Raw genomic sequence first — 27366 nt, 5'->3', positions numbered from 1 at the left:
TCCGCCGCCGCCGCCTCCGCCACTCGGTTCATCCTCCTGCACCAGATGGCCAATCGAGTGATGAGGCTGTACACAGTGGCAGTCAGTCTCAGGACCTCAACTGAAAGCACAGCTAGAACGGTGGCTTTCACAGGGTCGATTAACAAAAAGACTCTAGAGCCATTATCACACTCCATGGGTCTTTGTTGCCGGTGCTTATGGCCTTCGCATCATGTGTCCCCCGTTGATGTGCACTTTCTGGTATGGGGACAGGACACCTCTGTATGAGCTCCCTATTGAGCAAAATATGGAGAATCAAAAATTGAACACAGTATGACATACATTGGCCTTATACTGTTAAAGCCATGGAGAACCATAAGAATGAGCTTACCGTCATTTCTGTACTGGTTGGAACTTTGAGTGAGTCAAAAGAGGAATATAGGAAACTCTACAATACGTAGCTAGTGCAGCACTATCCAATAGAAAGATAACATGAGCCAAAAACGTGAGCTATGAGTGTCATTTTAAATGCTCTAGTAGTTACATTAGAAAAAGTTAAACAGGTAAAATAAATCTTGATAGATTTATTATTATTAAGTCTCGCTCTGTCGTCCAGGCTGTTGCGCAGTGGCACGATCTCACCTCACTGCAACCTCCGCCTCCTGGGTTCAAGCAATTCTCCTGTCTCAGGCTCCGGAGAAGCTGGGACTACAGGTGTGTGCCACCACACCTGACTGATTTTTGTATTTTTAGTAGGGCCGGTGTTTCACCATGTTGATCAGGCTGGTCTCAAACTGCTGACCTCAGGTGATCCACCCACGTCAGCCTCCCAAAGTGCTGGGATTATAGGCTTGAGCCACCGCACCTGGCCAAATCGTAATAGATTTAATCCTACATATCCAAAATAGATTATAATCAATTAATATGAAAAGTGTGAGATATTTTACCTTTTTTTTTTTTTTTTTTGCACTCTAAGTCTTTGAAATCTTGTCTGTGTTTACACTTGCAGCACATTTCCAATCAGATTAGATTCGCTGCATTCCAGGTACTCAATAGCAACCACCATTTTGGACAGTGCTCTTTCTTCTATTTCTGCCATTGAGATCAAAAGTTCTGGACAGTTACTCTGCTGAATCTCCAGGAGAGACTTAGAAACATATTGACTATCAAGCCAGGCGGGATGGCTCATGCCTATAATCCCAGCACTTTGGGAGGTTGAGATGGGTGGATCACCTGAGATTAGGAGTTCAAGACCAGCCTGGCCAACATGATGAAACCCCCATCTCTACTAAAAATACAAAATTAGCTGGGTGTGGTGATGCATGCCTGTAATCCCAGCTACTAGGTAGGCTGAGGCAGGAGAATTGTTTGAACCTGGGAGGCGGAGGTTGCAGTGAGCCAAGATGGCACCACTGCACTCCAGCCTGGGCGACATAGCGAGACTCTGTCTCAAAAAAAAAAAAAATTAGCCGGGCATGGTGGCGGGCGCCTGTAATCCCAGCTACTTGGGAGGCTGAGGCAGGAGAATCACTTGAACCTGGAAGGTGGAGGTTACTGTGAGCTGAGATCGTGCCATTGCACTTCAGCCTCGGTGACAGAGCAATACACCATCTTAAAAAAAAAAAAAAAGAAAGAAAAAGAAAAGAAATATATTGACTATCTACAATCTAATCTAGATAAAACATGTAAGAGTAAGTACTACAGAACAACTGGACCACATATATTTTAGCAGTTAAAGAAATACAATACTACAATTTGTGAAATATATCCCATTGGGTGTCAGTAAATGCTCTCATGGAGCTCCAGAATATTGAGACAACTATGACCTTTTCCTGCTTGAATTATGCCCACTCAGCCCAGTGTAGAAATTGGTGGGAAAGCCCAATAAGTTGGGCAGCTGGAGCACTGAAGCTCTGGATCCTCAGGGATGCCACTGCGTGTACACATATTCTGTCCACGGTCCCAGCCCAGCCCAGCCCTGCCCCTCCCAAAATACTGTTTTTGATCTTGGGGGACACTGAAACCTCAAACTAATAGAATGTTCTCTTGTTTTCTAGTAGGAGTAGTCCTTTTAAAATTTGAATTGATTACAAATTTCTTCCTCGTTTAGGGCAGTGGAAGAAAGACCAACATGAAAATATGTTGATTTACAGTTCCCACCATGGCAGGCAGCCCTTTAAATGCTACTTGCTTTTTGCCTAATATAATTTAATGAATGTCCACTCTTTGAAAATTTGTGCACATGAATTCCACTTGAACAATTTTGCAAATTGCACAGAGACACAAAATGGTGGAAGCATTAATAGGTTGAATTTACTTTTTTTATGTTTTATTTATTTTTTATTTTTATTTTATTTTATTTTATTTTATTTTTTTGAGACAGAGTCTCCCTTTGCCGCCCAGGCTGGAGTGCGGTGGCTGTGATGTCCGCTCACTGCAAGCTCCGCTCCCCCCGGGTTCATGCCATTCTCCTGACTCAGCCTCCTGAGTAACTGGGACTACAGGCGCCCGCCACCACGCCCGGCTAATTTTTTTGCATTTTTAGTAGAGACGGGGTTTCACCGTGTTCGCCAGGATGGTCTCGATCTCCTGACCTAGTGATCCGCCTGCCTCGGCCTCCCAAAGTGCTGGGATTACAGGCATGAGCCACCGCGCCGGCCTGAATTGACTTTTTTTAAAAGCCAACTTTTGGGTTTTGGCTTTATGCATTTTTGTTTATTTTTGTGGCAGAAACAGAGAGGCTTACTGAGATCCCACTTCATGAAGGCTCTCACTGTCCAGCTGCAAGGAGGGTGGTTAGCTGTTACTGCCATCAGCTGTTAGTAGCTCCAAGGTCAGACCACCTCAGGTTTTAAGCTGAGATCATCCTCAGGATGCCCATGGCTAACGACGGAGCAAAAGGAGGCATTGGGATATAGCCTTTTCTGCTCAATGCAGAACTCATCTGAGGGACAATCTTTGCTCCAGAGCTCCCCAGTGGACTGACAGAGACTTTCTCAGGTCTACATTGCAGTCGTACAACACCCCCTGACCTTTTTTTTTTTCATGGATATTACTTCTCTATAAACCTTTTGTACCCTTAACTCCCTGGTATCTGTTTCCCTGACAACCCAACCTGTGACGAGTTTCTAGTTCATTCATTTGAGCTTTTTCTTTCATTAATTCCCTATTTGTATTTTCTTTTGGATAATTTTGTGGCTTTGCAACTGTGCTTATAGTATACTACTCAGTGTACATATTTTCCACTTTTAGTAATAAGAGCATTTATAGTGGAGTATTGCAAACCGCTGGATTTGAATGCTTTTAGGGCAGTCATGTACTCTCCAATTCTCCATAGGCCCTTCCTCTCCCTATTTTTACATCTAACCACTTCCTACCTCTACATCACCTACATAGGCCCTGGACACATTTGTGATTCCTGATGTAAAGCTACACATTTTCTTCTAAATAGAGCCTTAGATGATCCCATAGGTTTTGTTACAAAGCATTTACCTTTTTGTTACTTCCTACAAAATTTATAACTTCTCGGCCGGGCTTGATGGCTCAAGCCTGTAATCCCAGCACTTTGGGAGGCCGAGACGGATGGATCACGAGGTCAGGAGATCGAGACTATCCTGGCAAAAAGGGTGAAACCTCGTCTCTACTAAAAATACAACAAAGTAGCCAGGTGTGGTGGCAGGTGACTGTAGTCCCAGCTACTCAAGAGGCTGAGGCAGTAGAATGGCGTGAATCCAGGAGGCAGAGCTTGCAGTGAGCCGAGATCGCACCACTGCACTCCAGCCTGGGCGAAAGAGCAAGACTGGGTCTCGAACTGTGTTCGCAGCCGCCGCCTCGCCTCCGTCGCTCTCTAACGCCAGCGCCGCCTCTCGCTCGCCGAGCTGCAGCCGAAGGAGAAGGGAGGTAAGTAAGGAGGTCTCTGTACCATGGCTCGTACAAAGCAGACTGCCCGCAAATCGACCGGTGGTAAAGCACCCAGGAAGCAACTGGCTACAAAAGCCGCTCGCAAGAGTGCGCCCTCTACTGGAGGGGTGAAGAAACCTCATCGTTACAGGCCTGGTACTGTGGCGCTCTGTGAAATTAGACGTTATCAGAAGTCCACTGAACTTCTGATTCGCAAACTTCCCTTCCAGCGTCTGGTGCGAGAAATTGCTCAGGGCTTTAAAACAGATCTGCGCTTCCAGAGCGCAGCTATCGGTGCTTTGCAGGAGGCAAGTGAGGCCTATCTGGTTGGCCTTTTTGAAGACACCAACCTGTGTGCTATCCATGCCAAACGTGTAACAATTATGCCAAAAGACATCCAGCTAGCACGCCACATACGTGGAGAACGTGCTTAAGAATCCACTATGATGGGAAACATTTCATTCTCCAAAAAAAAAAAAAAAAAAAATTATCATCTTCCTGTTATTGGTAGTTCTGAACGTTAGATATTTTTTTCCATGGGGTCAAAAGGTACCTAAGTATATGATTGCGAGTGGAAAAATAGGGGACAGAAATCAGGTATTGGCAGTTTTTCCATTTTCATTTGTGTGTGAATTTTTAATATAAATGCAAAGGCGTAAAGCATTAATGCAAGTTAAAATGTTTCAGGCCGGGCGCGGTGGCTCAAGCCTGTAATCCCAGCACTTTGGGAGGCCGAGGTGGGTGGATCATGAGGTCAGGAGATCGAGACCATCCTGGCTAACACGGTGAAACCCCATCTCTACTAAAAAAAAAATACAAAAAAATTAGCCGGGTGTGGTGGCAGGCGCCTGTAGTCCCAGCTACTTGGGAGGCTGAGGCAGGAGAATGGCGGGAACCCGGGAGGCGGAGCTTGCAGTGAGCTGAGATCCGGCCACTGCACTCCAGCCTGGGTGACAGAGGGAGACTCCGCCTCAAAAAAAAAAAAAAAAAAAATGTTTCAGTGAACAAGTTTCAGCGGTTCAACTTTATAACAATTATAAATAAACCTGTTAAATTTTTCTGGACAATGCCAGCATTTGGATTTTTTTAAAAAACAAGTAAATTTCTTATTGACAGCAACTAAATGGTGTTTGTAGCATTTTTATCATACAGTAGATTCCATCCATTCACTATACTTTTCTGAGTTGTCCTACGTACAAGTACATGTTTTTAATGTTGTCTGTCTTCTGTGCTGTTCCTGTAAGTTTGCTGTTAAAATACATTAAACTATTAAAAAAAAAGACTCCGTCTCAAAATAATAATAATAAATAAATAAGATAAAATAAAATTAAAAAATAAAGTACGTGGGACTACAGGAATGCACCAACATGCCTGGCTACTTTTTTTTTTTTTTTTTTTTTTTTTTGGAGATGGGCTCTCACTATGTCGCCCAGGCTTCGATCTTGAACAAAAGTTTTGTAGAGACAGGAGTCACGCTATGTTGCCCAGACTGGTATCAAACTCCTGGTCTCAAGCAATCCTCACACCTTGGCTTCCCAAAGCACTGGGAGTACAGGCACGAGCCATTGTACCCAGCCATGATCTAGGGGTATCTAGGGGACTGTTCCTCAGTTTCTAAGTAGTAAAGATATTTTGACCATCTTCTATTATTTATTTTAAATTTTAGTGGATTATAATGAGAAGGTGTAGCCTCTACAAATCGCTGCTTCTTTAAATTCATGACGTTTTCCTCTGTGATGAAGCACACAGTTGATGGACATTAGAACATAATTTACATTAAAAAATTTTTTTCCAAGTTCCCAAGAGCTGGAAAACAAAATAGTTTACATTTTAAAATGTGTGTGGAAATATACATATATATGATTATATGTTGAACTTGTTTGTCACATTATTCAATCATCTATTCTCTAGCTTATTTTTCATCTACTTGATCATTCAAGTTCTGAAGGAGATATATTATAATCTCCCATTATGGTGGTGGTTTTCTATCAAAATATTCTTGAGTTTCTGAGAGTTTGCTGTAAATATTAAGCTGCTACAATAATTTAGTACATAAAAGTTTGTGATTCATCACTTCAACAAGGATTGAACCATTTATGCCCCCTTTTTGTCTTGTTTAATGCATTTGATCTTGAATTCCACTTTTTTCTAATAAAGCTTGATGGCTTAAGCAACACATTTATAACCTCACAGTTTCTGTAGGTCAGGACTCTAGGCCTGACCTAACTGGGTCTTCTGCTTCAGGTTCTCTCATAAGATTGCCATCAAGGTGTCCATTTAGGGTCTTTCACAGGCTGCAATCAAGGTGTCAGCTGGGGCTGCAGTCTTATCTCAAGGTTCACTGTGACAGGATGCACTTCCAAAATAACTCAAATGGTTGCTGGAAGGATTCAGCTTCTTGCTGGTTGTTGGACTAAAGGCCTCAGTTCCTTGCCAGGGGGCCCTCTGCATCACCGTAATCACTCAGGAGGAGCCAGAGACAGAATATGAGCAAGATACAGGATTTTTAGTTAACAGTTCTTTTCTCCCAATTTTATGCAGATGGTATTCCACTGTTTTGTACCTTTCTGTGTTGTAGATTTTAAAATTACAAAAAAACTAGCCAGGCATGGTGGTGCACACCTGTAGTCCTGGCTACTTGGGAGGCTGAGGCAGGAGGATCACCTGAGCCTGGACATGTTGAGGCTGCAGTGACCTGTGATCGCACCACAGCACTCCAGCCTGGGTGACAGAGTGAGACTCTGGAAAAAAAAAAGAAAAGAAAAGAAAGAAGAGAAAACAAAAGACAAGACAAGACTTGGCGCAGTGGCTCACACCTGTAATCGGAGCAATTTGGGAGGCCGAGGTAGGCAGATCACGAGGCCAGGAGATTGAGACCATCCTGGTTAACATGGTGAAACCCTGTCTCTACTAAAAATACAAAAAAGTAGTCAGGTGTGGTGGCAGGCACCTGTAGTCACAGCTACTCGGGAGGCTGAGGCAGGAGAATGGCGTGAATGGTGGGGGGCGGAGTTTGCAGTGAGCCGAGATCGCGCCACTGCACTCCAGCCTGGGAGCGAGACTCTGTCAAAAAAAAAAGAAGAAGAAGAAAGAAAGGAAGGAGGGAGGGAGGGAGGGAGGGAAGGAAAGAAGAAAGGAAGGAAGGAAAGGGGGGGAGGGGAGGGGAGGAGGGAGAGGAGGGAGAGGAGAGGAGAGGAGAGGAGAGGAGAGGAGAGGAGAGGAGAGGAGAGGAAGAAAGAGGAGAGGAAAGGAAGAAAGTGGTGTTACCAGAGCCCAAGAATCAGGGTTATCCAGTGCAAGCCTGTCTGGCAGGATCTGGGGTTACAGAGGAGCTGCAACCAGTACCAGACATATTACCCAAGACAGAGAGGAAGGTCTATGGAAATATCCCAGTCTTCAGCCTTTTACCAGTGCCTCCCAGTGGCCAAAGCCAGCTGGAAGCCAGAATGTGTTCTTTCTGTTTGGAAACTTAACAAGGGTTTCTCTTTATACTTGGAATTCAAGGATTTCACAAGGATAAATTTTGATGTGTGTCTTTTTTCATTATCATTCATATGACTCAGTGAACACTTTTAATCTGCAAACCCAAATCTTTCTTCATCTCAGGGAAATTTTCTTCTATTATTTATCTAGTTAAGTTTTCGCTTCCTTATATTCACTTTGTCCTTCTGGACTCCTATCATTTTCACAACAGATCTCCTGAGTTTCTTAATCCTCAATGATTTCTATTTCCTTACATTTTTGTTCTCTGTTGAAAGCTATTTATTCCGCTTGATCTTCCAGATTACCAATTTGGTTCTCAGTTAAGGATCATCCTCTTTTCCAGTTTGTGCACTAATTTTTTTTAATTCTAAAATCATGTTTTCTAGTTCTAGAATGTCTTTTTATTGTGCTCTAATTGCACATCCTTGAGAGCTTTCATTACTTGTTACACTTTATCATTTGACACACATGTATATAAAATACACCAAGCACTGTTCTAAACATTTTACAAATATTAACTTGTTTAATCATTTACTAATTCTCTCTGACTCTTCCTGTGATTCTGCATCAATAGAAGCCATCTGTCTAGTTGTGTGAGTTAGTCTTCCTCCCTCTGGTTAATAAATGTCCTCAAAAGGGTCATTTCTCCTTAGCTGCTCATGGTTTTGACTTATTAGCAGTTAGGTCAGATTAGGGTCTCCTGAACAGTGGTAAACCAGTGAATGGTGGAAGACTAAGTAGTTTTTGCTGTTGTATGTGAGAAGTAAACTAGATGAAGAGATATAATGCCTTTGCTGAGACATAGAAAGGAAGCCTCTTTGCCCCAAGCCTCCCTGAGCATACGTGGCAATCTCTTCCAATCATAGGGGCTGAAAGTAATTCAGGCCAGCAAAATCATTTTCCTCAAGTTCCATCATGCTCATGTGAATCGGTCAGGTCCCTTAGGTCTTCAGGAAGGCAGGTGAGCAGGTCGAACCTTCATAGAACAGGTTTCATAGAGCAGAATCAGTCTTTGTTCCGGATTTCTTTCTTTTTTTTTTTTTTTTTTTTTAATTCATTGAGGGCTTTCCGGTGTTTACTGGAAAGCCTGCTAGACAAATTCTAAAAGAGCTGTAACACCTCCCCCCCCAGGTTTTAAGAGAGATACCCTGCCCTTACCACTATTCCTTGACTCTCTCCTGGCACTAAGCAGATCAGTCTCAGCCAATTCAGCAGGGGAACTCCAGAGCCAAAATTGTCTATTTGAAGTGTCTCACTGGCCAGGCGTGGTGGCTCACGCCTGTAATCCCAGCACTTTGGGAAGCTGAGGTGGGTGGATCACTTGAGGTCAGGAGTTTGAGACCAGCCTGGCCAACATGGCAAAACCCCATCTCCATCAAAAAACACAAAAATTAGCCAGGTGTGGTGGTGCATGCCTGTAGTTTCAGCTACTCAGGAGGCTGAGATGGGAGGATCACTTGAACGTAGGAGGTAGAGGCTGCAGTGGGCCGAGATCGCGCCACTGAACTCCAGCCTGGGTGATAGAGTGAGACCCTGTCACAAAACATAAATTAATTAATTTAATTTAATTTAGAATAAATTTAAAAAATAAAATGAAGTGTCCCACATTGGGCAGAAATGGTCAGATGCTAACATCACTGCCATATGCAGTCATAGGCTGGATGCTACTCAAATCTACTCTCCATCCCCACTAGAAAATACTAAAAGAAATATAGCCTTAAATACAGATTTTAGGCTCCATCATGCTACCTATCCTGACTGTTGAGTTACTCTCCAGCAGGATTCAGGAGGAAGAGTGTATCAGGAACATTTATTCAAGCTTTTATCATCCCAGAACTTGAGGATACTATTTCCTTGTTTAACCTTCCATACTATAGAAACATTGCAGCCAAGCTAATTTCAAAGAGAAGAATGAAAGAAAGTAGGAATAGCATTGCTATTGGTTTTCCAAGACCTAAAAATTATGTTGTATTTCTCTTTAGTTTGGTCTTGAGATCTTTCTCTGCAGAGGAAGTATAAACTCTAGCCCTGCCCTGATCAGGTTCCAGGGGATTCTTTGCAGATATTTACACTGTGCCTTTCACAGGATACTTCTTTATCCTATCAGATGGACTAATACCTAGGTATCTGACCCATGGTCAGGTGTCCCTCTCATAGGAAACTTGTTTATACTGTCAACTGCCCTTGAGGTTCTTGCCTGACTTGTGTTCAGTTTATTCCTGCCAAGATAGCCACTCTTTAGGAGAACTTTCACTGGGAGTAAAATTAGGTCTGTGTGTGTCAGTCAGGTGAGGTACAGAGAAGACAACACAACAAAAACACATGAAAAACTAAAGGAATTTATTACTCATAGATCCCAGAGAGAAGAAGGGTGCCAACAAGCAGATTGTCAAACCAGTGAGAGGGGAGTGAGAAACAGAGAAGACCTATGCAGTGAGTCATTCGCTGGGGCCCAGGATACTATCAAATCAGAGTTCCCTTCCAATTGTGGGGTTAGAGAAAGCAGGCATGAGTTTGATGGGGTTGCATTGTTACAGAGTGGTCACTGCAGCATATCTGCACAGTCCCTGTTGAGGGTGGAATAAACAGAGTGAGTCAAATGTGCTGTCACACCCGGCTAATTTTTGTATTTTTGGTAGAGATGGGGTTTTGCCATTTTGACCAGTCTGGTCTCGAACTCCTGGCCTCAAGTGATCCACCTGCCTCAGCCTCCCAAAGTGCTGGGATTACAGACATGAGCCATCACGCCTGGCCCAACATCTTAATGACTAAACTGAAATACTTGAAGCAGGGGTGGCAAACTCAAAGACTAGGGTCAAGCAGGTAAGTATGTGAAGGAAGGGACCAAGTATAACTGCATAAGTATTCACTGTATGAGTGGTGAGGATGGCAGCAAATTCCAGAAGGCAAGCTACTCAGCTCCAGCGTACATTGCAGTCAAAAATGCAGTCTGAACCAGAGCTACATTTTTTTTTTTTTTTTTTTTGAGACGGAGTCTCACTCTGCCGCCCAGGCTGGAGTGCAGTGGCGCAATCTCGGCTCACTGCAAGCTCCGCCTCCTGGGCCCACGCCATTCTCCCGCCTCAGCCTCCGAGTAGCTGGGACTACAGGCGCCCGCCACCTCGCCCGGCTAGTTTTTTGTATTTTTAGTAGAGACAGGGTTTCACCCTGTTAGCCAGGATGGTCTCCATCTCCTGACCTCGTGATCCACCCGCCTCGGCCTCCCAAAGTGCTGGGATTACAGGCTTGAGCCACCGCGCCCGGCCCAGAGCTACATTTTTAACCACAATGCAATACAACCAACATTTAGAGCTGAACCTGTACCCATGCCACCACTCACCATACAGTAAAAAGGCTGCAATAAGATGAAGAATTATGGCCGGGCTTAATACCAGCAATTTGGGAGGCCAAGGCAGGCAGATCACTTGAGGTCAGGAGTTCGAGACTAGCCTGGCCAACATGGTAAAACCCTGTCTCTACTAAAAACACAAAAATTAGCCGGGGGTGGTGGCTGTAATCCCAGTTACTTGGGAAGCTGAGGCAGAAGGATCACTTGAACCTGGGAGGTGGGGGTTGCAGTGAGCCAAGACCATGCCATTGCACTCCATCCTGGGCAACAAGAGTGAAACTCCATCTAAAAAAACAAAAAAAAATGAGGAATTACATCACCACTCATTTGATTACTCAAGAAAACCATAAGGTAGTACTACTGAGATCCCTACTCATAGCACCAGAATAAAACCCATACCAACTTTCACCACATCAAGTAAAAGCACCTTTTTAAATCAAGGCCATCATACCATCACTTAATTTACTAGGAGCCAATCTCTGATACAACCATGACTTATATTCATATCAACATTTAGCACTCCATGAGAAAGCATTAGCGAAGAAGAAGGTTTTTATCCCTACAATACCAAGAGAAAGTTGTGGCCACTCAATTTTCCTCGTAGACCTAAAAGTGTTCAAAAAAATAGTTTATTAATTTTCTTAATGGTTTTGTCATTTGTACTATTACATGGATTACTATAAATTATTTAACCAGTGCCCTATATTTAGGGCTTCTTCCTTCAAGTATTCATCGTTACAAATAATTCTACAATGATCATTACTATGTATCCGTTTTTAAGTATTTCTACAAGATATATTCACCAAAGTGTAGTTGCTAGATCAAAAGGTCTATACCGACCCTGCGTAGTCGCTCACGCCTGTAATCCCAGCACTTTGGGAGGCCGGGGAGGGCGGATCACAAGGTCAGGAGTTCAAGACTAGCCTGGCTAGCATGGTGAAACCTGGTCTCTACTGAAAATACAAAAAATTAGCCGAGAATGGTGGCATGCGCCTGTAGTCCCAACTACTCGGGGGGCTGAGGCAGGAGAATTGGTTGAACCCAGGAGGCGGAGGTTGTAGTGAGCCAAGATTGCACCACTGCACTCCACCATGGATGACAGAGCGAGACTCCGTTTTAAAAAAAAAAAAAGGGCTATACCTTTAAAATGTTTATAGATATTGATAAAATGGCATCAAAATATTAACCCAATGTATAATCCTACAGACAGTGTTAAAAGAATGGCTATTTATCAATATTCAAGCCAACCCTGGAAACAGTCAATATTTCAAATCTATACTAATCTGACAGATCAAATGAAATATTTTGATTAGCATTTATTTGGTTATTAATGAGGTTCAGTGTCTTTCATACATTAGCCATCTGTATATGTATATTCTCATAACCTTTGTCTATTTTTCTAATGCGTTATTGGTCATTGATTTGTAAGAAATTTTTTTGTATTAAGTAAATAAGATTTTCTCTCTCATATGTAGTGCAAAAAAATTTTTTTTTTTTGAGATGGAGTCTTGCTCTGTTGCCCAGGCTGGAGGGCAGTGGCCTGATCTCTGCTCACTGCGAACTCCGCCTCCCGAGTTCATGCCATTCTCCTGCCTCAGCCTCCCGAGTAGCTGGGACTATAGGCGCCCACCACCACGCCCAGCTGCTTTTTTGTATTTTTAGTAGAGATGGAGTTTCACCGTGTTAGCCAGGATGGTCTTGATCTCCTGAACTCGTGATCTGCCCACCTCGGCCTCCCAAAGTGCTGGGATTACAGGCGTGAGCCACCGCGCCTGGCCTGTAGTGCAAGTATTTATTCACAATTTGTTTTTTAAAATCTTTATTTGTGCTGCCTTATGCTGTGCAAGATTTTTTTTTTAGTGTAGTTGAATTTACATCTTGTTTTCCTTCAAAGCTTCTTGGGGTCGGGAATGGTGGCTCATGCCTGAAATCCCAGTAATTTGGTAGGCTGAGGCAGAAAGATCACTTGAGCCCTGGAGTTCAAGACTTGCCTGGGCAAAGTAGGGAAACCCTGTCTCTACAAAATTAAAAATTAAAAAAAAAAAAAAAAAGCCGGGCATGGTGGTGCCCACCTGAAGTGTAGTCACTGCTACTCAGGAGGCTGAGTTGGGTGAATAGCTTGAGCCCAAAAGGCCGAGGCTGCAGTGAGCAATGATCGCACCATCGCACTCCAGCCTGGAGACAGAGAAAGACCCCATCTCAAAAACAAACAAACAAAAAACTTCTTGGCTTTTGTCATGCTTAGAAACCCCTCACCTGCTTTTTTTTTTTTTTTTTTTTTTTTTTTTTTGCTTGTTCTTGTTGTCGTTGCTGTTGCAGTTAAGAGATAGTTTCTCTGTAGCCCAGGCTGGAGTGCAGCGGTGTGATCATAACTCGCTGTAGCCTCGAACTCCTGGGCTCAAGCAATCCTCCTGCCTCAGTCTTCAGAGTAGCTGGAACTATAGGCATGCACCACCATAACCGCCTAATCTTTTAATTTAAAAAAAAAATTTTTTTTTTTTTTGAGACGGAGTTTTTACTGTGTTACCCAGGCTGGAGTGCAGTGGCATGATCTTGGCTCACTGAAACCTCTGCCTCCTGGGTTCAAGCAATTCTCCTGCCTCAGCCTCCCAAGTAGCTGGGATTGCAGGCACCTGCCACCACTCCTGGCAAATGTTTGTATTTTTATTAGAAACGAAGTTTCACCATGTTGGCCATGCTGGTCTCGAACTCTTAACCTCAGGTGATCCACCCTCCTGGGCCTCCTAAAGTGCTAGGATTACAGGCGTGAGCCACCATGCCTGGCTGTGATCTACTTTTAATTTGGACTAGTGTAACTCCTTCATGCAATAAACTGAAAAGAGTCACGTTGTCTGTCAGGCCTCTGAGCCCAAGCTAAGTCATCATAACCCCTGTGACCTGCACGTGTACATCCAGATGGCCTGAAGCAACTGAAGAATCACAAAGGAAGCGTAAATGGCCTATTCCTGCCTTAACTTGTGAACCTTACCTTGTGAAATTCCTTCTCCTGGCTCATCCTGTCTCAAAAGCTCCCCTACAGGCCGGGCGCGGTGGCTCACGCCTGTAATCCCAGCACTTTGGGAGGCCGAGGCGGGCGGATCACGAGGTCAGGAACTCGAGACCATACTGGCCAACACGGTGAAACCCCGTCTCTACTAAAAATACAAAAAAGTAGCCGGGCGTGGTGGTGGGCGCCTATAGTCCCAGCTACTCGGGAGGCTGAGGCAGGAGAATGGCGTGAACTCGGGACGCGGAGCTTGCAGTGAGCCAAGATCGCGCTACTGCACTCCAGCCTGGACGACAGAGCGAGACTCCGTCTCAAAAAAAAAAAAAAAAAAAAAAGCTCCCCCTACTGAGTACCTTGTGTCCCCGGCCCCTGTCCGCCAGTGAACAACCCCCTTTGACTGTAATTTTCCACTACCTACCCAAATCCCATAAAACGGCCCCACCCCTATCTCCCTTCGCTGACTCTCTTTTCGGACTCAGCCCGCCAGCACCCAGGTGATTAAAAAGCTTTATTGCTCTATTGCTCGCACAAAGCCTGTTAGGTGGTCTCTTCACACGGACGCGCGTGAAATTGTCTATTCTTGAAGTTCCTCATTTAAACAGAGGTCAAGGAGTAGGCACCTGGTAGTATCAAGCCTGAAACAAAGCAATAACGTGATGTTTCACCCAAGCCCAGAGTCCTAAGATCACAGACTAGGCTGTGTCTGGCCGGAAGCTCCTCAGCTCCCTCTCTGCAGTTCCCTGCCCTAAGAGAATGTCACCACCTGCTGAGAGCAACAGCAGCAGTACCACTAGAGGGAGCCTTTGGTGGTAAAAGAAAGATCCCCTGATGTCTCCAACCTAACCCTTTGGTGAGGTGACAGGATATCTGGCTTGCCACAAAGATTTTTTATTTATTTTTATTTATTTATTTATTTGTTTTGAGACGGAGTCTCGCTCTGTCGCCCAGGCTGACTGCAGTGGCACGATCTCGGCTCACTGCAAGCTCCGCCTCCCGGGTTGCCGCCATTCTCCTGCCTCAGCCTCCCGAGTAGCTGGGACTACAGGTGCCGGCCACCACGGCCCGCAATTTTTTTTGTATTTTTAGTAGAGACGGGGTTTCACTGTGTTAGCCAGGATGGTCTCGAGCTCCTGACCTCGTGATCCGCCCGCCTCGGCCTCCCAAAGTGCTAGGATTCCAGGCGTGAGCCACTGCGCCCGGCCCACAAAGATCTTTTTGACCAGACATATCCTAGCTAAGGGATGTCCAAACAACGGAATGTGAGGCCAACCTCCCATCAGACTTAAACTTTTGACAGGAGAACAAACCTCAAACTGATGAATCAGTCATGTAGCTAGCTAGCTATAGAGCTTTCAACTTAAATTAGCAGCAGCTGCCCAATGCCAGGTGCCGTAACAAACTGGTTTTTGGGGTTTTTTTTCCCTTTGATTTTAATGTTGTGTGTTATTTGCTTGTTTGTTCATTTATTTATTTCTAGACGAGGTCTCGCTATGTGGCTCGGGCTGGTCTGAAACTCCTGGGTTCAAATGAGCCTCCCACCTCAGCACTCCAAAGTGCTGGGGTTACAGGTGAGAGTCACCACCCCCAGCCATAATGTATTTAAACCCTTATTTAAATAAGCTTGTTTTCAGAAACATCTGAAAAAAAAATAAATAAAATAGAATTGTCACCTCACAATAAGTTTTAATATCTAGTAGAGCTGGATTTTTCTCTATTAAACTTATTTTTACAAATTCCTAGACATTCTTGCATATTTCCACTCAGATGAATCTTGAAGATGATTTTGTCAGCTATCCAAAAAGTACTGTGGAGTTTTAAATCAGAATGGTGATAAATTTATAAATTAATTTGGGAATAATTACTACTTTTGCAAAATTCAATCCTTTGCTGTCCCTCTGGATTAATTTTAGTCTCCTTTGTATAGGTGTTACACAATTTCTTCATTAATATCGTATTTATGAGTCACCTATAATGTGCAAGGCACTGTTTATTCTTGTATGCTGGACATACAAGAATATATCCCTGTTTTCATGGAGTTTACAATCTAGCTGGGGAGGGAGACAACATTTTTAAAAACAAATAGCCGGGCACGGTGGCTCATGCCTATAATCCTAGGACTTTGGGAGGCCGAGGCGGGTAGATCACGAGGCTAGGAGTTTGAGACCAGCCTGACCAACATAGTGAAACCCCGTTTCTACTAAAAATACAAAAATTAGCCGGGCATGGTGGTGCACGCCTGTAGTCCCAGTTACTCAGGAGGCTGAGGCAGGAGAATCACTTGAACCCAGGAGGCAGAGGTTGCAGTCAGCCGAGATCGCACCACTGCACTCCAGCCTGAGCAACAGAGTGAGACTCTGTCCCAAAAAAAAAATAAAATAAAATAAAATAAAAACAAATATAATATAACAATTGGTGACAAGTGTTATAAGGAAAATAAACCTGGGTAAGAGCATAAAGAATAAAAGGAAAGGAATGCTATTTTACATAGGCTGATCAGGGAAGGCCTTTCTGATAGGTAAAACTTTAGCAGAAACTTAAAGGAGGTGAATGAATCAGCCATGAGGATATCAAGGTAAAGAGCATTGCAGGCAGTAAGTACAAAGCCCTAAGGCTCAAGCGTGACTGGCTTGTTTGAGGAACAGCAGGAAGCTAGTGTGACTGAAGTACAGGTGATAAGATCTGAGTGCTAACCAGGGACCAGGTTATATAAGTCCTTGTAGGTCATGGGAACGATTTTGGATTTTATTCTGAGTGGGTTTAAAAGGCACTGGGAGGTTTTAAACTAAGAAGCGACATGTCTGATTTATTCTTTTAAAGGATCACTGTCACTTCTATGAGGAGAATAGAATGGCAAAGGTGGAAGTTGGGAACTCAGTTAAATCCAGGAGATACATATGATGGTAGCTTGGGCCAGGGTGGTGGGGAGGGTAATTTGTGCTGAGAACAGAAAGAAGTGAGCCAGGGCCTCTTCCATCCAGAGGCATTTACCGAACAAGACGTGTTCCTTAAGTGAGAGGGACACACGAGGCAATGAGTTAGTGACCTGCAGCTGCCAGGAAAGTAGACCCTGGACTCTGGGTAATATCTCTGTGTGTGTGTGTGTGTGTGTGTCTTTCTCTCTCTCACACACACACACACACACACACTCAACTAGGATTCTGTCGTAGTCTTTGCCCTATGGGTCATTTGCCTACCCCAGGAAACAACTGATAGGCAAGCAGTGCTTTGGGGTGGACACTGGGAACTGAAGAAAGCAGCTGAAGCTGTGCACCAGCCAAAGGGGACTCCTAGCGCAAATTACACTCTCTTGTGCAGAGAGAACTCAAAGGACTACGCTCTGGAATATGGAAACAGAAAAATCCTCAAGCTTTGTTTCCAGATCATTAATGCTTTCAGATGGTGAGTCATGACTAAGGCAAGCTTTGAGAGAGGCCAGAAACCAAGAGAGGTTAGCATAGCATGCAGGGATAGCTTTTAACCTTAAGGTGTTTGACCATTCCAAAGAGGTATGTGAGAAGCTGAGCTGCTCATTTGTTGGTTTATGGGGCTGGGGGCAAAAGGTGGAATCTAAGGGGTACTGTTCCTTGCTTTGGGTTTGGAAACTAGATAGCTACACCCTAGGAGTAAGAACGAACCAGAAGTAAATTCGCCTTCATGACCTCCATAGACCAGATTTATCATTTGAATGGCCCACAAAATATCAAGATTTAAACTTGGAATAAGGTAATCCCATAGTTTTCCCATACTATTAGTGCCCCAGGCATTTGGTAAGGAACAAAAAAAATATCCTTTCTGGGAAAAGATAATATTATTCCGAGTCTCAAATTATTTCTATAAATAATTCTTCAGGGCCGGGCACAGAAGCTTATGCCTGTAATCCCAGCACTTTGGAAGGCCAAGGCAGGTGGGTCACTGGAGGTCAGGAGTTCGAGACCAGCTGGGCCAACATGGTGAAACCCCATCTCTACGAAAAATACAAAAATTAGTTGGGTGTAGTGGCAGGCACCTGTAATCCCAGCTATTCGGGAAGCTGAGGCAGGAGAATCGCTTGAACCCAGGAGATGCAGTTGCAGCGAGTCAAGATCGCGCCACTGCACTCCAGCCTGGGTGACAAGAGCAAGACTCCATCTCAAAAAATAATAATAATAATGATAATTCAAATAGGATATCCAACACATGACTAAAGATAACCAGGGACCAGGTGCGGTGGCTCACGCATGAAATCCCAACACTTTGGAAGGCTGAGGTGGGCAGATCACGAGGTCAGGAGTTCGAGACCAGCCTGGCCAACATGGTGAAACCCTGTCTCTACTAAAAATACAAAACTTAGCTGGACATGGTGGCAGGTACCTGTAATCCCAGCTACTCGGGAGGCTGAGGCAGGAGAATTGCTTGAACTTGGGAGGCAGAGGTTGCAGTAAGCTGAGATCGCCCCATTGCACTCCAGCCTGGGGGACAGAGTGAGACTCCTACTCAAAAAAAAAAAAAAAAAGTTGGCGGGGGGCTGGGCGGCAAAGGGCTTAAGTAGACATTTAAAGATGTTCAGGGCCAGATGTGGTGACTCACACCTATAATCCCAGCACTTTGGGCTGCCAAGGTGGGAGGATATCTTGAGCCCAGGAGTTCATGACCAGCCTGGGCAACATAGTGAGACCCTCTCTCCATATAAAAACAAAAAATAAGGCTGGGCACGGGAGAAAATGTTTCTGGAAGCAGGACAGTCACTTAGGGTCAGCTTTTGGCTGCTCAACATGAAAATAATTTTAACTTTAAGAAATCCTTATATAAATGATATAGGGAAGGAAACAAGAAGTATAAGAAAGATAACTGAACTAGGAGGTAAAATAATTGGGCTCCAATTCCAACTCATGGTGGCGGGCGCCTGTAATCCCAGCTACTTGAGGCAGGAGAATCGCTTGAACTTGGGAGGCCGAGGTTGCAGTGAGCCGAGATTGAGCCATTGCACTCCAGCCTGGGTGACAGAGCAAAACTCCATCTCAAAAATAAATAAATAAAATAAAGGTGTTTAACATCACAAATCATTAAGGAAATGCAAACCAAAATCACAAGATACCATTTTACATGCAGAAGAATAGCTATAATTTTAAAAAGATAGAGTTTCACAAGTCTAGACGCTGAGCCGCTCCACATTCGCAACGTCACGTGGAAGCTGAAGCTGCACCCCCCACGTGGCCCCTCTGGCCAGCTGAGCACCTCAGATAAGAACTACACCCAGTCCAGCACCAGCAGGTCAGCCACCAGCATCAGCCCCACCCTCTGCAGCTGGCTCTCCTGCTGCTGCACTCCCCAGCAGCAAGGTCTGATGGCCCAGGTGGCAATCACTGCAGCAAGCATGGCTGTGGACTCTGCTATGGGGCACACACTGGGTCATGCCATCAATGGGAGCTTCAGTGGAGTAAATGATGCTGATCCCACAAGTGGTGACATCACTTACCAGGAGCCTCAGGGAACCCAGCCGGCCCAGCAGCAGTAACCTTGCTTGTATGAGATAAAATGGTTTTTGGAATGTGCCCAGAATTAGGGAGACAAAGTTCTGTGAGGGTTTCCATGAGGTGTTGAAGCAGTGCAGACTTGCAAATGGATTTATCTAATCAAGAAGTTCAAATTGAAGAAATGGAAAATCAGCTCTCATAACTAAGTTAATTTAGTGTAAAAATATAATTGATAGTCGGGCGTAGTGGCTCACGCCTGTAATCCCAGCACTTTGGGAGGCCAAGGCGGGCGGATCACCTGAGGTTGGGAGTGCAAGACCAGCCTAACCAACATGGAGAAACCCTGTCTCTACTAAAAAAAAAAAAAAAAAAATACTAAAAATTAGCTTGGTGGCAAATGCCTGTAATCCCAGCTACTCAGGAGATTGAGGTAAGAGAATCACTTGAACCCAGGAGCTGCAGGTTGTGGTGAACCGAGATCGCACCACTGCACTCTAGCCTGGGCAACAAGAGCGAAATTCTGTCTCCAAAAAAAAAAAATATATATATACACACACACACACACACACACACACATATACACACACACATATATATTTAATAGTGAAGGTATAAAGTGTAAAACCATCAGTTAAACCAATCCTCTGTCATTCATTACTTTCTTGCTTCAGAATTGCAATAGAAGAGAGTGTTCTTATTTGGTAGAATTTCATTAAGATAGTATAGAATTTGGGGCTTGTCAAATGTTTGTGTGGCCTCCTTAAACCAGCTGTTGTGATTTTTTTGTTGTTTTGTTTGTGAGTTAATTAGAATACGGTGATTTTCTTCGCCCAAAAAAGACATAACAAGTGTTGCTGACAATGTGGAGAAATGGGAACCCTTATACATTGTTGGTGAGAATGTGAAATAATCTAGCTACTTTGGAAAAAATGGAAACAATCTACATGTCCATCAACTAATGAATGAATAAACAAAGTGTGGTATATTTATACCAAATATTCCACTTATTCCATTAAATGGAATATTATTTGGCCATAAAAAGGAATGAAGTACTGATACATGCTGCAACATGGATGAATCTCAAAGAAATTATGCTAAGTGAAGGAATCACTCACAAAAGACCACATATTATATAGTTCCATTTATTTGAAATGCGAAGCAGAAATTGTGACCCTTCCGCCCGACCGGAAGTGTGGTATTTGAAAGATGTGTTGGCAGGGTATAGTGGCCCTGTAATCCCAACACTTCATGAGTCCGAGGTGGGTGGATCACCTGAGGTCAAGAGTTCAAGACCAGCCTGGACAACATGGTGAAACCCTGTCTCTACTAAAAATACAAAAATTAACTGAGCCTGGTGGTGCATGCCTGTAGTCCTAGCTGCTCGGGAGGCCGAGGCAGGAGAATCACTTGAACCTGGGAGGCAGAGGTTGCAGTGAGGCATAATTGTGCCACTGTACTCCAGCCTGGGCAACAGAGCAAGACTCCATCTCAAAAAAAAAAGAAAAGAAAAAAGAAAAAGAAAGATGTGTTAGGGAAAAAAAAAAAAAAGGAAGGAGCCTAAGAATTGCACAGTACAAGAGACAGTAGTCTTGTGAAGGCAAGACATGAAGAAGTAGTCATTGGAGGAATAGCATTCAGAAGATCAAAAGATCCTTCCCTCCAAAAGTATCATTTATTAAAGCCACTATACTTTATTGTATCAACAGAAGAGGGTGCTCTTGAGCCAATAAACCAAATAAGGTATCTGAATCCTTTTCTTCACATAGAATTAATCAAAACGTTATGAACGAATCAGGAAAATCCAGGATACTTTACAATAATCAGAAAATGATTATCTTCACAGAGTTACTATAAGGGGGTAAAAAAGCAAGAACCGCCGGGCGCAGTGGCTCATGCTTGTAATCCCAGCACTTTGGGAGGCCAAGGCAGGTGGATCACCTGAGGTCGGGAGTTCAAGACCAGCCTGACCAACATGGAGAAACCCCGTCTCTACTAAAAATACAAAATTAGCCGGGGTGGTGGCACATGCCTGTAATCCCAGCTACTCGGGAGGCTGAGGCAGGAGAATCGCTTGAACCCGGGAGGCGGAGGTTGCGGTGAGCCGAGATCGCGCCATTGCACTCCAGCCTGGGCAAAAAGAGTGAAACTCTGTCTCAAAAAAAAAAAAAAAAGCAAGAACCAAAACTTTTCAGCTGATGAAAATAAATACCCTCAAAAAAAAAAAAAAAAAAGAATAGTAAAGGAGAGAAAAACTTAAATATAATTAAACACGCAATTGCAGATATGAAAGACTACTGTGAATCAAAAAATTTAAGGCTGGGCACAGCAGCTCACACCTATGATCCTAGCACTTTGGGATGCTGAGGCAGGTGGATCATTTGAGCCCCGTAGTTCTAGACCAGCCTGGCCAACATGGTAAAACCCCATCTCTACTAAAAATACAAAAATTAGCCAGGTGTGGTGGCATGCACCTGTAATCCCAGCTACTCAGGAGGCTGAGGCAGGAGAATTGCTTGAGCCTGGGAAGTGGAGGCTGCAGTGAGCCAAGATTGCGCCACTGTGCTCCAGCCTGGGCGAGAGAGCCAGACTCTTGTCTCAAAACACACACACACACACACACACACACACACACACACACACACACACACAATAGGAACAAACAACAGGAACATGTGGCGTGCTGACTGAACTCAGGAAAGAAATTGCAGAAAAAGACAAAATCATCTCAGAAGAGAAAACTAAATTACGAGGTGCCCAAGACAGAATTGGTATCATTGAAAAATGCCATAAAGGGAAAGAAAGAATGTGAATAAAAAAGAACCAAGACAACCAAAACAAATTAAAGGGGCAAAGAGCAAACTGACAGTCTCGCTTGGTCACCAGGCCGGAGTGCAGTGGCGTGATCTCGGCTCACTGAAACCTCCACCTCCCAGGTTCAAGCCATTCTCCTGCCTCACCCTCCCGAGTAGCTAGGATTACAGGCACACGCCACCACACCCACCTAATTTTTGTATTTTTAGTAGAGATGGGATTACAGGCATGAGTCACCGAGCCCAGCCTGAAAGCTCTTAAGAAAAAAAACAAACAGCCAGACACAGTGGCTCACACCTGTAACCCCAGCACTTTGGGAGGCCAAAGTGGGCAGATCACCTGAGGTCAGGAGTTCAAGACCAGCCTGACCAACATGGAGAAACCCCATCTCTACCAAAAAAAAGAAAAAAAAAAAAATACAAAATTAGCTGGGTGTGGTGGCGCCTACCTGTAATCCCAGCTACCTGGGAGGCTGAGGCAGGACAATCACTTGAACCCAACGGATGGAGGTTTCAGTGAGCTGAGATCGTGCCACTGCACTCCGGCCTGGGCAATAGAGTAAGACTCTGTCTCAAACAAAAACAAAAACAAAACAAACAATGGAACAGAACTGTTATAATATTTAAAATTATAACTTAAAACTTTCTAGAAATAAAGCAAGATCCACTTCTACATATTTAAAGATTCCATTGTGTACTTAAGGACTCTGAGACATAGCTCAGTAAAACAGACAATAGTGATTAGAAAAAAAAATCCTTTGACTCTATAGGCAAAATAAACAAAAAACACTTAAGTGACCTACAGGAAAAGAAAATCAGTTGGCATCAAAGTACTTGACAGAATTATAGAAAGTAAGATAACAGTGAAGAAATCTCTTGAAGAAACTCAAGTCTTTAAAAAGTCTGAGTTTCAGAAGACTCAAACATATCAGAGAAAAAAAAAAGAAAAAAGTGTGAGCCAAAGATTCCATCTTTAAACTTTCAAGAACTCAAGTAATTTTGTATTCAAGGACTCTTTCTGAGGATTCTACTAGGAGTCAAGTTTCATGCAACTAAAAGATGTTTGAAAAATTTTAGCCAAAAAAACCAGATCTTAAGAATTGAACATGTTCAATTATATAAATCTAAGACTAAAACAAATGTAAGAATAAGTGCTGATGAATGTTCTCTGGCAAAGTAGAAATACAATTAAAAATGGGAGCAAAGAAGAAATGTAGAAGAATAAGCTCAATGATTAAGCACAGGTAAAAGGTGAAAGTTAAAGCATATCTTTTAAACAAGCAAACCAGCCTGGCACAGAGGATCACGCCCGCAATTCCAGCACTTTGGGAGTCCGAGGCCAGAGGATCACTTAAGCCTGAGCCCAGGTGTTCAAGACCAGCCTGGGCAATGTAGCAAGACCTCCATCTCTTAAAAAAATTAATAAAAAAAAATAAAAAATTAGGAAACCAAATAGTAAAAACCTAGGTAAGAAAAATGAGGGCTGGCCGGGCCCAGTGGCTCACGCCTGTAATCCCAGCACTTTGGGAGGCGAGGCAGGTGGATCACCTGCAGTCAGGAGTTCGAGACCAGCCTGGTCAACATGATGAAACCCCATCTCTACTAAAAATACAAAAAAATTAGTCAGGTGTGGTGGCAGGTGCCTGTAATCCCAGTTACACAGGAGGCTGAGGCAGGAAAATGGCTTGAACCCGGGAGGTGGAGGTTGCAGTGAGCCAAGATTGTGGCATTGCACGCCAACCTGGGTGACAAGAGTGAAACTCTGTCAAGAAAGAAAGAAGAAAGAAGGAAGGAAGGAAGGAAGGAAGGAAGGAAGGAAGGAAGGAAGGAAGGAAGGAAGGAAGGAAGGAAGGGGAAGAGGAAAGAGAAAGAAAGAAGGAAACAGAGAGAGAGAGAAAGAAAGAAAGAAAGAAGAAAGAAAGAAAGAAAGAAAGAAAGAAAGAAAGAAAGAAGAGAGAGAGAGAGAGAGAGAGAGAAAGAAAGAAAGAAAGAAAGAAAGAAAGAAAGAAAGAAAGAAAGAAAGAAAGAAAGAAAGAAAGAAAGAAAGAAAGAAGAGGGCTAAGAGCTGAGACCCTTAGCTATGCTAGTATCGACCACCTCATCTATCGTGTAAGCCTGTTCATACTCTGACCCTTGTGGTTTCTCTCCTTTTTTGAGACGGAGTCTCACTCTGTCATCCAGGCTGGAGTGCAGTGACGCGATCTTGGCTCACTGCCACCTCCATCTCCCGGGTTCAAGCCATTCTCCTGCCTTGGCCTCCTGAGTAGCTGGGACTACAGGCACACCCTGCTACCCGGCTAATTTTTTTTTTCCACCACCATGCCCAGCTAATTTTTGCATTTTTAGTAGAGATGGGGTTTCACCACATTGGCCAGGCTGGTCTCAAACCCCTGATCTCTAGGTGATCTGCCTGCGTAGGCATCCCAAAGTGCTGGGATTACAGGCATGAGCCACCGCGCCCAACCAAGATTTTTGTTTAAATTCTAAATAGTAACTGTTTGCTCTAGGGCTTACTCAGTTGCTTGCTACTCAAGCCATGGAAGAGCAGACAGGAGGTTGTTCAGAAAAAAATTTATACTACAAGATGACGTTGGCTTTTTGTTTAGTCTTTTTTTTTTTTTTATCATGTTAACACAATATCCATCTGAGCCTGTTTTACTAAGGTTTTTAAAAACTATTATCATAAATAAACATTGAACTTATCAGATGCCTTTTTTGGCATATATCAAGAGGATCATGTGGTTTTCTGCCTTTTGTCTATTAATATAATAAATACTATAAAATTAATATAGTTCATCATACTGAACCATCTCTTAAATTTCTGGAATGAATTCCACTTGGCCATGGTTAGTGCACAATTTTTGTTGTTGTTGTTGTTAAATATCATATCAGGGTTTTTGCAGATATTTATATGTGTATATATACACATATATATATGTTTTTTGAGACGGAATCTCACTCTGTTGCCCAGGCTGGAGTGCAGTGGTGCAATCTTGGCTGACTGCAACCTCTGCCTTCCAAGTTAAAGTGATTCTCGTGCTTCAGCCTCCCGAGTAGCTGGGATTACAGGTGTCTGCCACCATACCCAGCTAATTTTTGTAGTTTTAGTAGAGACAGGGTTTCACCATGTTGGCCAGGCTGGTCTCAAACTCCTGACCTCAGGTGATCCGCCCGCCTCGGCCTCCCAAAGTGCTGGGATTACAGGCGTGAGCCACCACGTCCGGCCAGCAATATTTTTAAGTTATTTCATCAAACTTATTTTGAGCAACCCCATTTTCTTGACTGATTTTTTTTTTCCCTTCCAAACCATCACTATCAGGATACAGAGCCCAGAGACATAGCACAGCCCATCATCCCATGCATGGTCCCTGCTCAGTTCAGGATTCCTTCACATACCATGTCTTGGTCCAACACAAAGGAGCCCTCACACAGTTCACAGTCCTTAACAATAGGAGCCAGCAAGGTGGGAAATTACCCTCTGTCTGGTTGAGGATCCTCATACAGACATATGCTCCCCAAATTACTAAGCAGACAATCCTCTGAGCAGACACTAGCAAATCAGCCAAGGTCCAGACCCCTAACACAGTTCGATAGGAGATAGACACCACTCAGCATCTATATCAGGAATGGCAAAGTGGTATCCTTGAGTGGATTCTTGATACACATTGCACACTTTTCTCCACACACAATGTTTCTTTTTTCTTAATAATGTTTTTTGTAGAGACAGGGTCTTGCTATGTTGCCCAGGCTGGTCTTGAACTCCCAGGCTCAAGTGATCCTTCTGCCTCAACCTCCCAAAGTGCTGGGATTACAGGAGTATACCACCACACACAGCCCCTTTTCGAATTGAACCAAGACTTAAAAATCAGAATATTTATGGCAGGGCACAGTGGCCCATGCCACCAGTGCTTTGGGAGGCAGAGGTGGGAGATTTGCTTGAGCCCAAGGGTTCAAGACCAGCCTGGGAAATATAGCAAGACCACATTTCTACAAAAAATTTAAACATTAGTTAGGTGTGGTGGTGTGCACCTGTAGTCCCAGTTACTAGAAAGACTGAGGTGGGAAGATCACTATCATGAGGTCAGGAGATTGAGACCATCCTGAATAACATGGTCTCTACTAAAACTACAAAACATTAGCCGGGTGTGGTGGCAGGTGCCTGTAGTCCCAGCTACTTGGGAGGCTGAGGCAGGAGAATGGCGTGAACCCAGAAGGTGGAGCTTGCAGTGAGTCGAGATGGCGCCCCTGCACTCCAGCCTGGTTGACAGAGCAAGACTCCGTCTCAAAAAAATAAATAAATAAATAAAAAAGAAAATTAAAAAGAAAAATAAAATAAAAAATAATAATAATTTTTTAAAAAGAGGCCAGGCGTGGTGGCTCACGCCTGTAATCCCAGCCCTTTGGGAGGCTGAGGTGGGTGGACCACTTGAAGTCAGGAGTTCAAGGCCAGCCTGGCCAACATGGTGAAACCCCATCTCTACCATCTCTACTAAATATAATAATAATAATAATAATAATAATATATACTGTTTTATGTCTTTTGTGAGACGGAGTCTTGCTCTGTTGCCCAGGCTGTAGTGCAGTCGCATGATCTCAGCTCACTGCAACCTCTGCTTCCCAGGTTCAAGCGATTCTCCTGCCTCAGCCTCCTGAGTAGCTGGGATTACAGGCATGCACCACCACTCCCAGCTAATTTTATATTTTTAGTAGAGAAGGGTTTCTCCATGTTGGTCAGGCTTGTCTTGAACTACCGACCTCAGGTAACCCACCCGCCTCAGCCTCCCAAAGTGCTGGGATTATAGGCATGAGCCACTACATCCAGCCTATACTGTTTATTTTTCTCTCATATTACAGGTTGTTTTCTGAACCCGTTTCCATGAGGGGTGAGTGTTTCGGGAAAAATGAGGCAGTGCTAATTTCTTTGTGAAAGTAATTAATATTCCTCTGCAATTAAATGTATAGATACTCAGCCTACAGTATTTGTTCATTTACCTGCTGGCATCTGAACTAGTAATCCTGCTGCTCAGCAACTATCAGACAGTCCTCTCCAAGAATATGGCCATACAGCTACCTATCCAGATATAGGCCTAATCCTCTACCTATATTCAGTCAAAATGAAGACAGCATCCCCAAAAATAGTGGTCATATAGATATCCCCAATTCATTACTCAATAGACTTTGAAACAGGATCTTCATAGATCACGATACATAAACATGCCACTATTTGGCAAATCAGAAGATAATACGTAAAAACCAAAAACCTATATTCATCCTACCCTTTCACTACACATGATACAGTCTGCACTAGTCAGATCATTTTTAGAGTGTTGAGATAGACCCTTCACAGTTCATTATATACAAACCTAGAATTATATCTTGTCATGA

General features: G+C 43.7%; 1 protein-coding gene, 1 non-coding gene and 1 pseudogene across 2 annotated transcripts; 2 read left to right on the top strand and 1 right to left on the bottom strand.

Annotated features, from left to right (window-relative positions):
* Window positions 1-3853: 3853 nt before the first annotated feature.
* On the top strand, window positions 3854-4330 carry LOC103247374 (histone H3.3A-like). Its single transcript, XM_008019485.3, has one exon. It carries the CDS (start codon window positions 3903-3905, stop codon window positions 4311-4313), a length of 411 nt encoding a protein of 136 aa, XP_008017676.2. The 5' UTR covers window positions 3854-3902; the 3' UTR covers window positions 4314-4330.
* Window positions 4331-8421: 4091 nt separating this feature from the next.
* LOC119620999 (U7 small nuclear RNA) lies at window positions 8422-8483 on the bottom strand. Its single transcript, XR_005237538.1, has one exon. It is a non-coding gene; the product is annotated as a U7 small nuclear RNA (small nuclear RNA).
* Window positions 8484-17124: 8641 nt separating this feature from the next.
* LOC103247398 (coiled-coil-helix-coiled-coil-helix domain-containing protein 2 pseudogene) lies at window positions 17125-19377 on the top strand (annotated as a pseudogene).
* The last annotated feature ends 7989 nt before the right edge of the window (window positions 19378-27366 follow it).

This window comes from Chlorocebus sabaeus, chromosome X (assembly GCF_047675955.1).
Source record: "Chlorocebus sabaeus isolate Y175 chromosome X, mChlSab1.0.hap1, whole genome shotgun sequence".
Lineage (NCBI taxonomy): Eukaryota > Metazoa > Chordata > Mammalia > Primates > Cercopithecidae > Chlorocebus > Chlorocebus sabaeus.
Note: the sequence above shows the minus strand (reverse complement) of the source record. Positions and strands in the feature narration are given on the sequence as shown.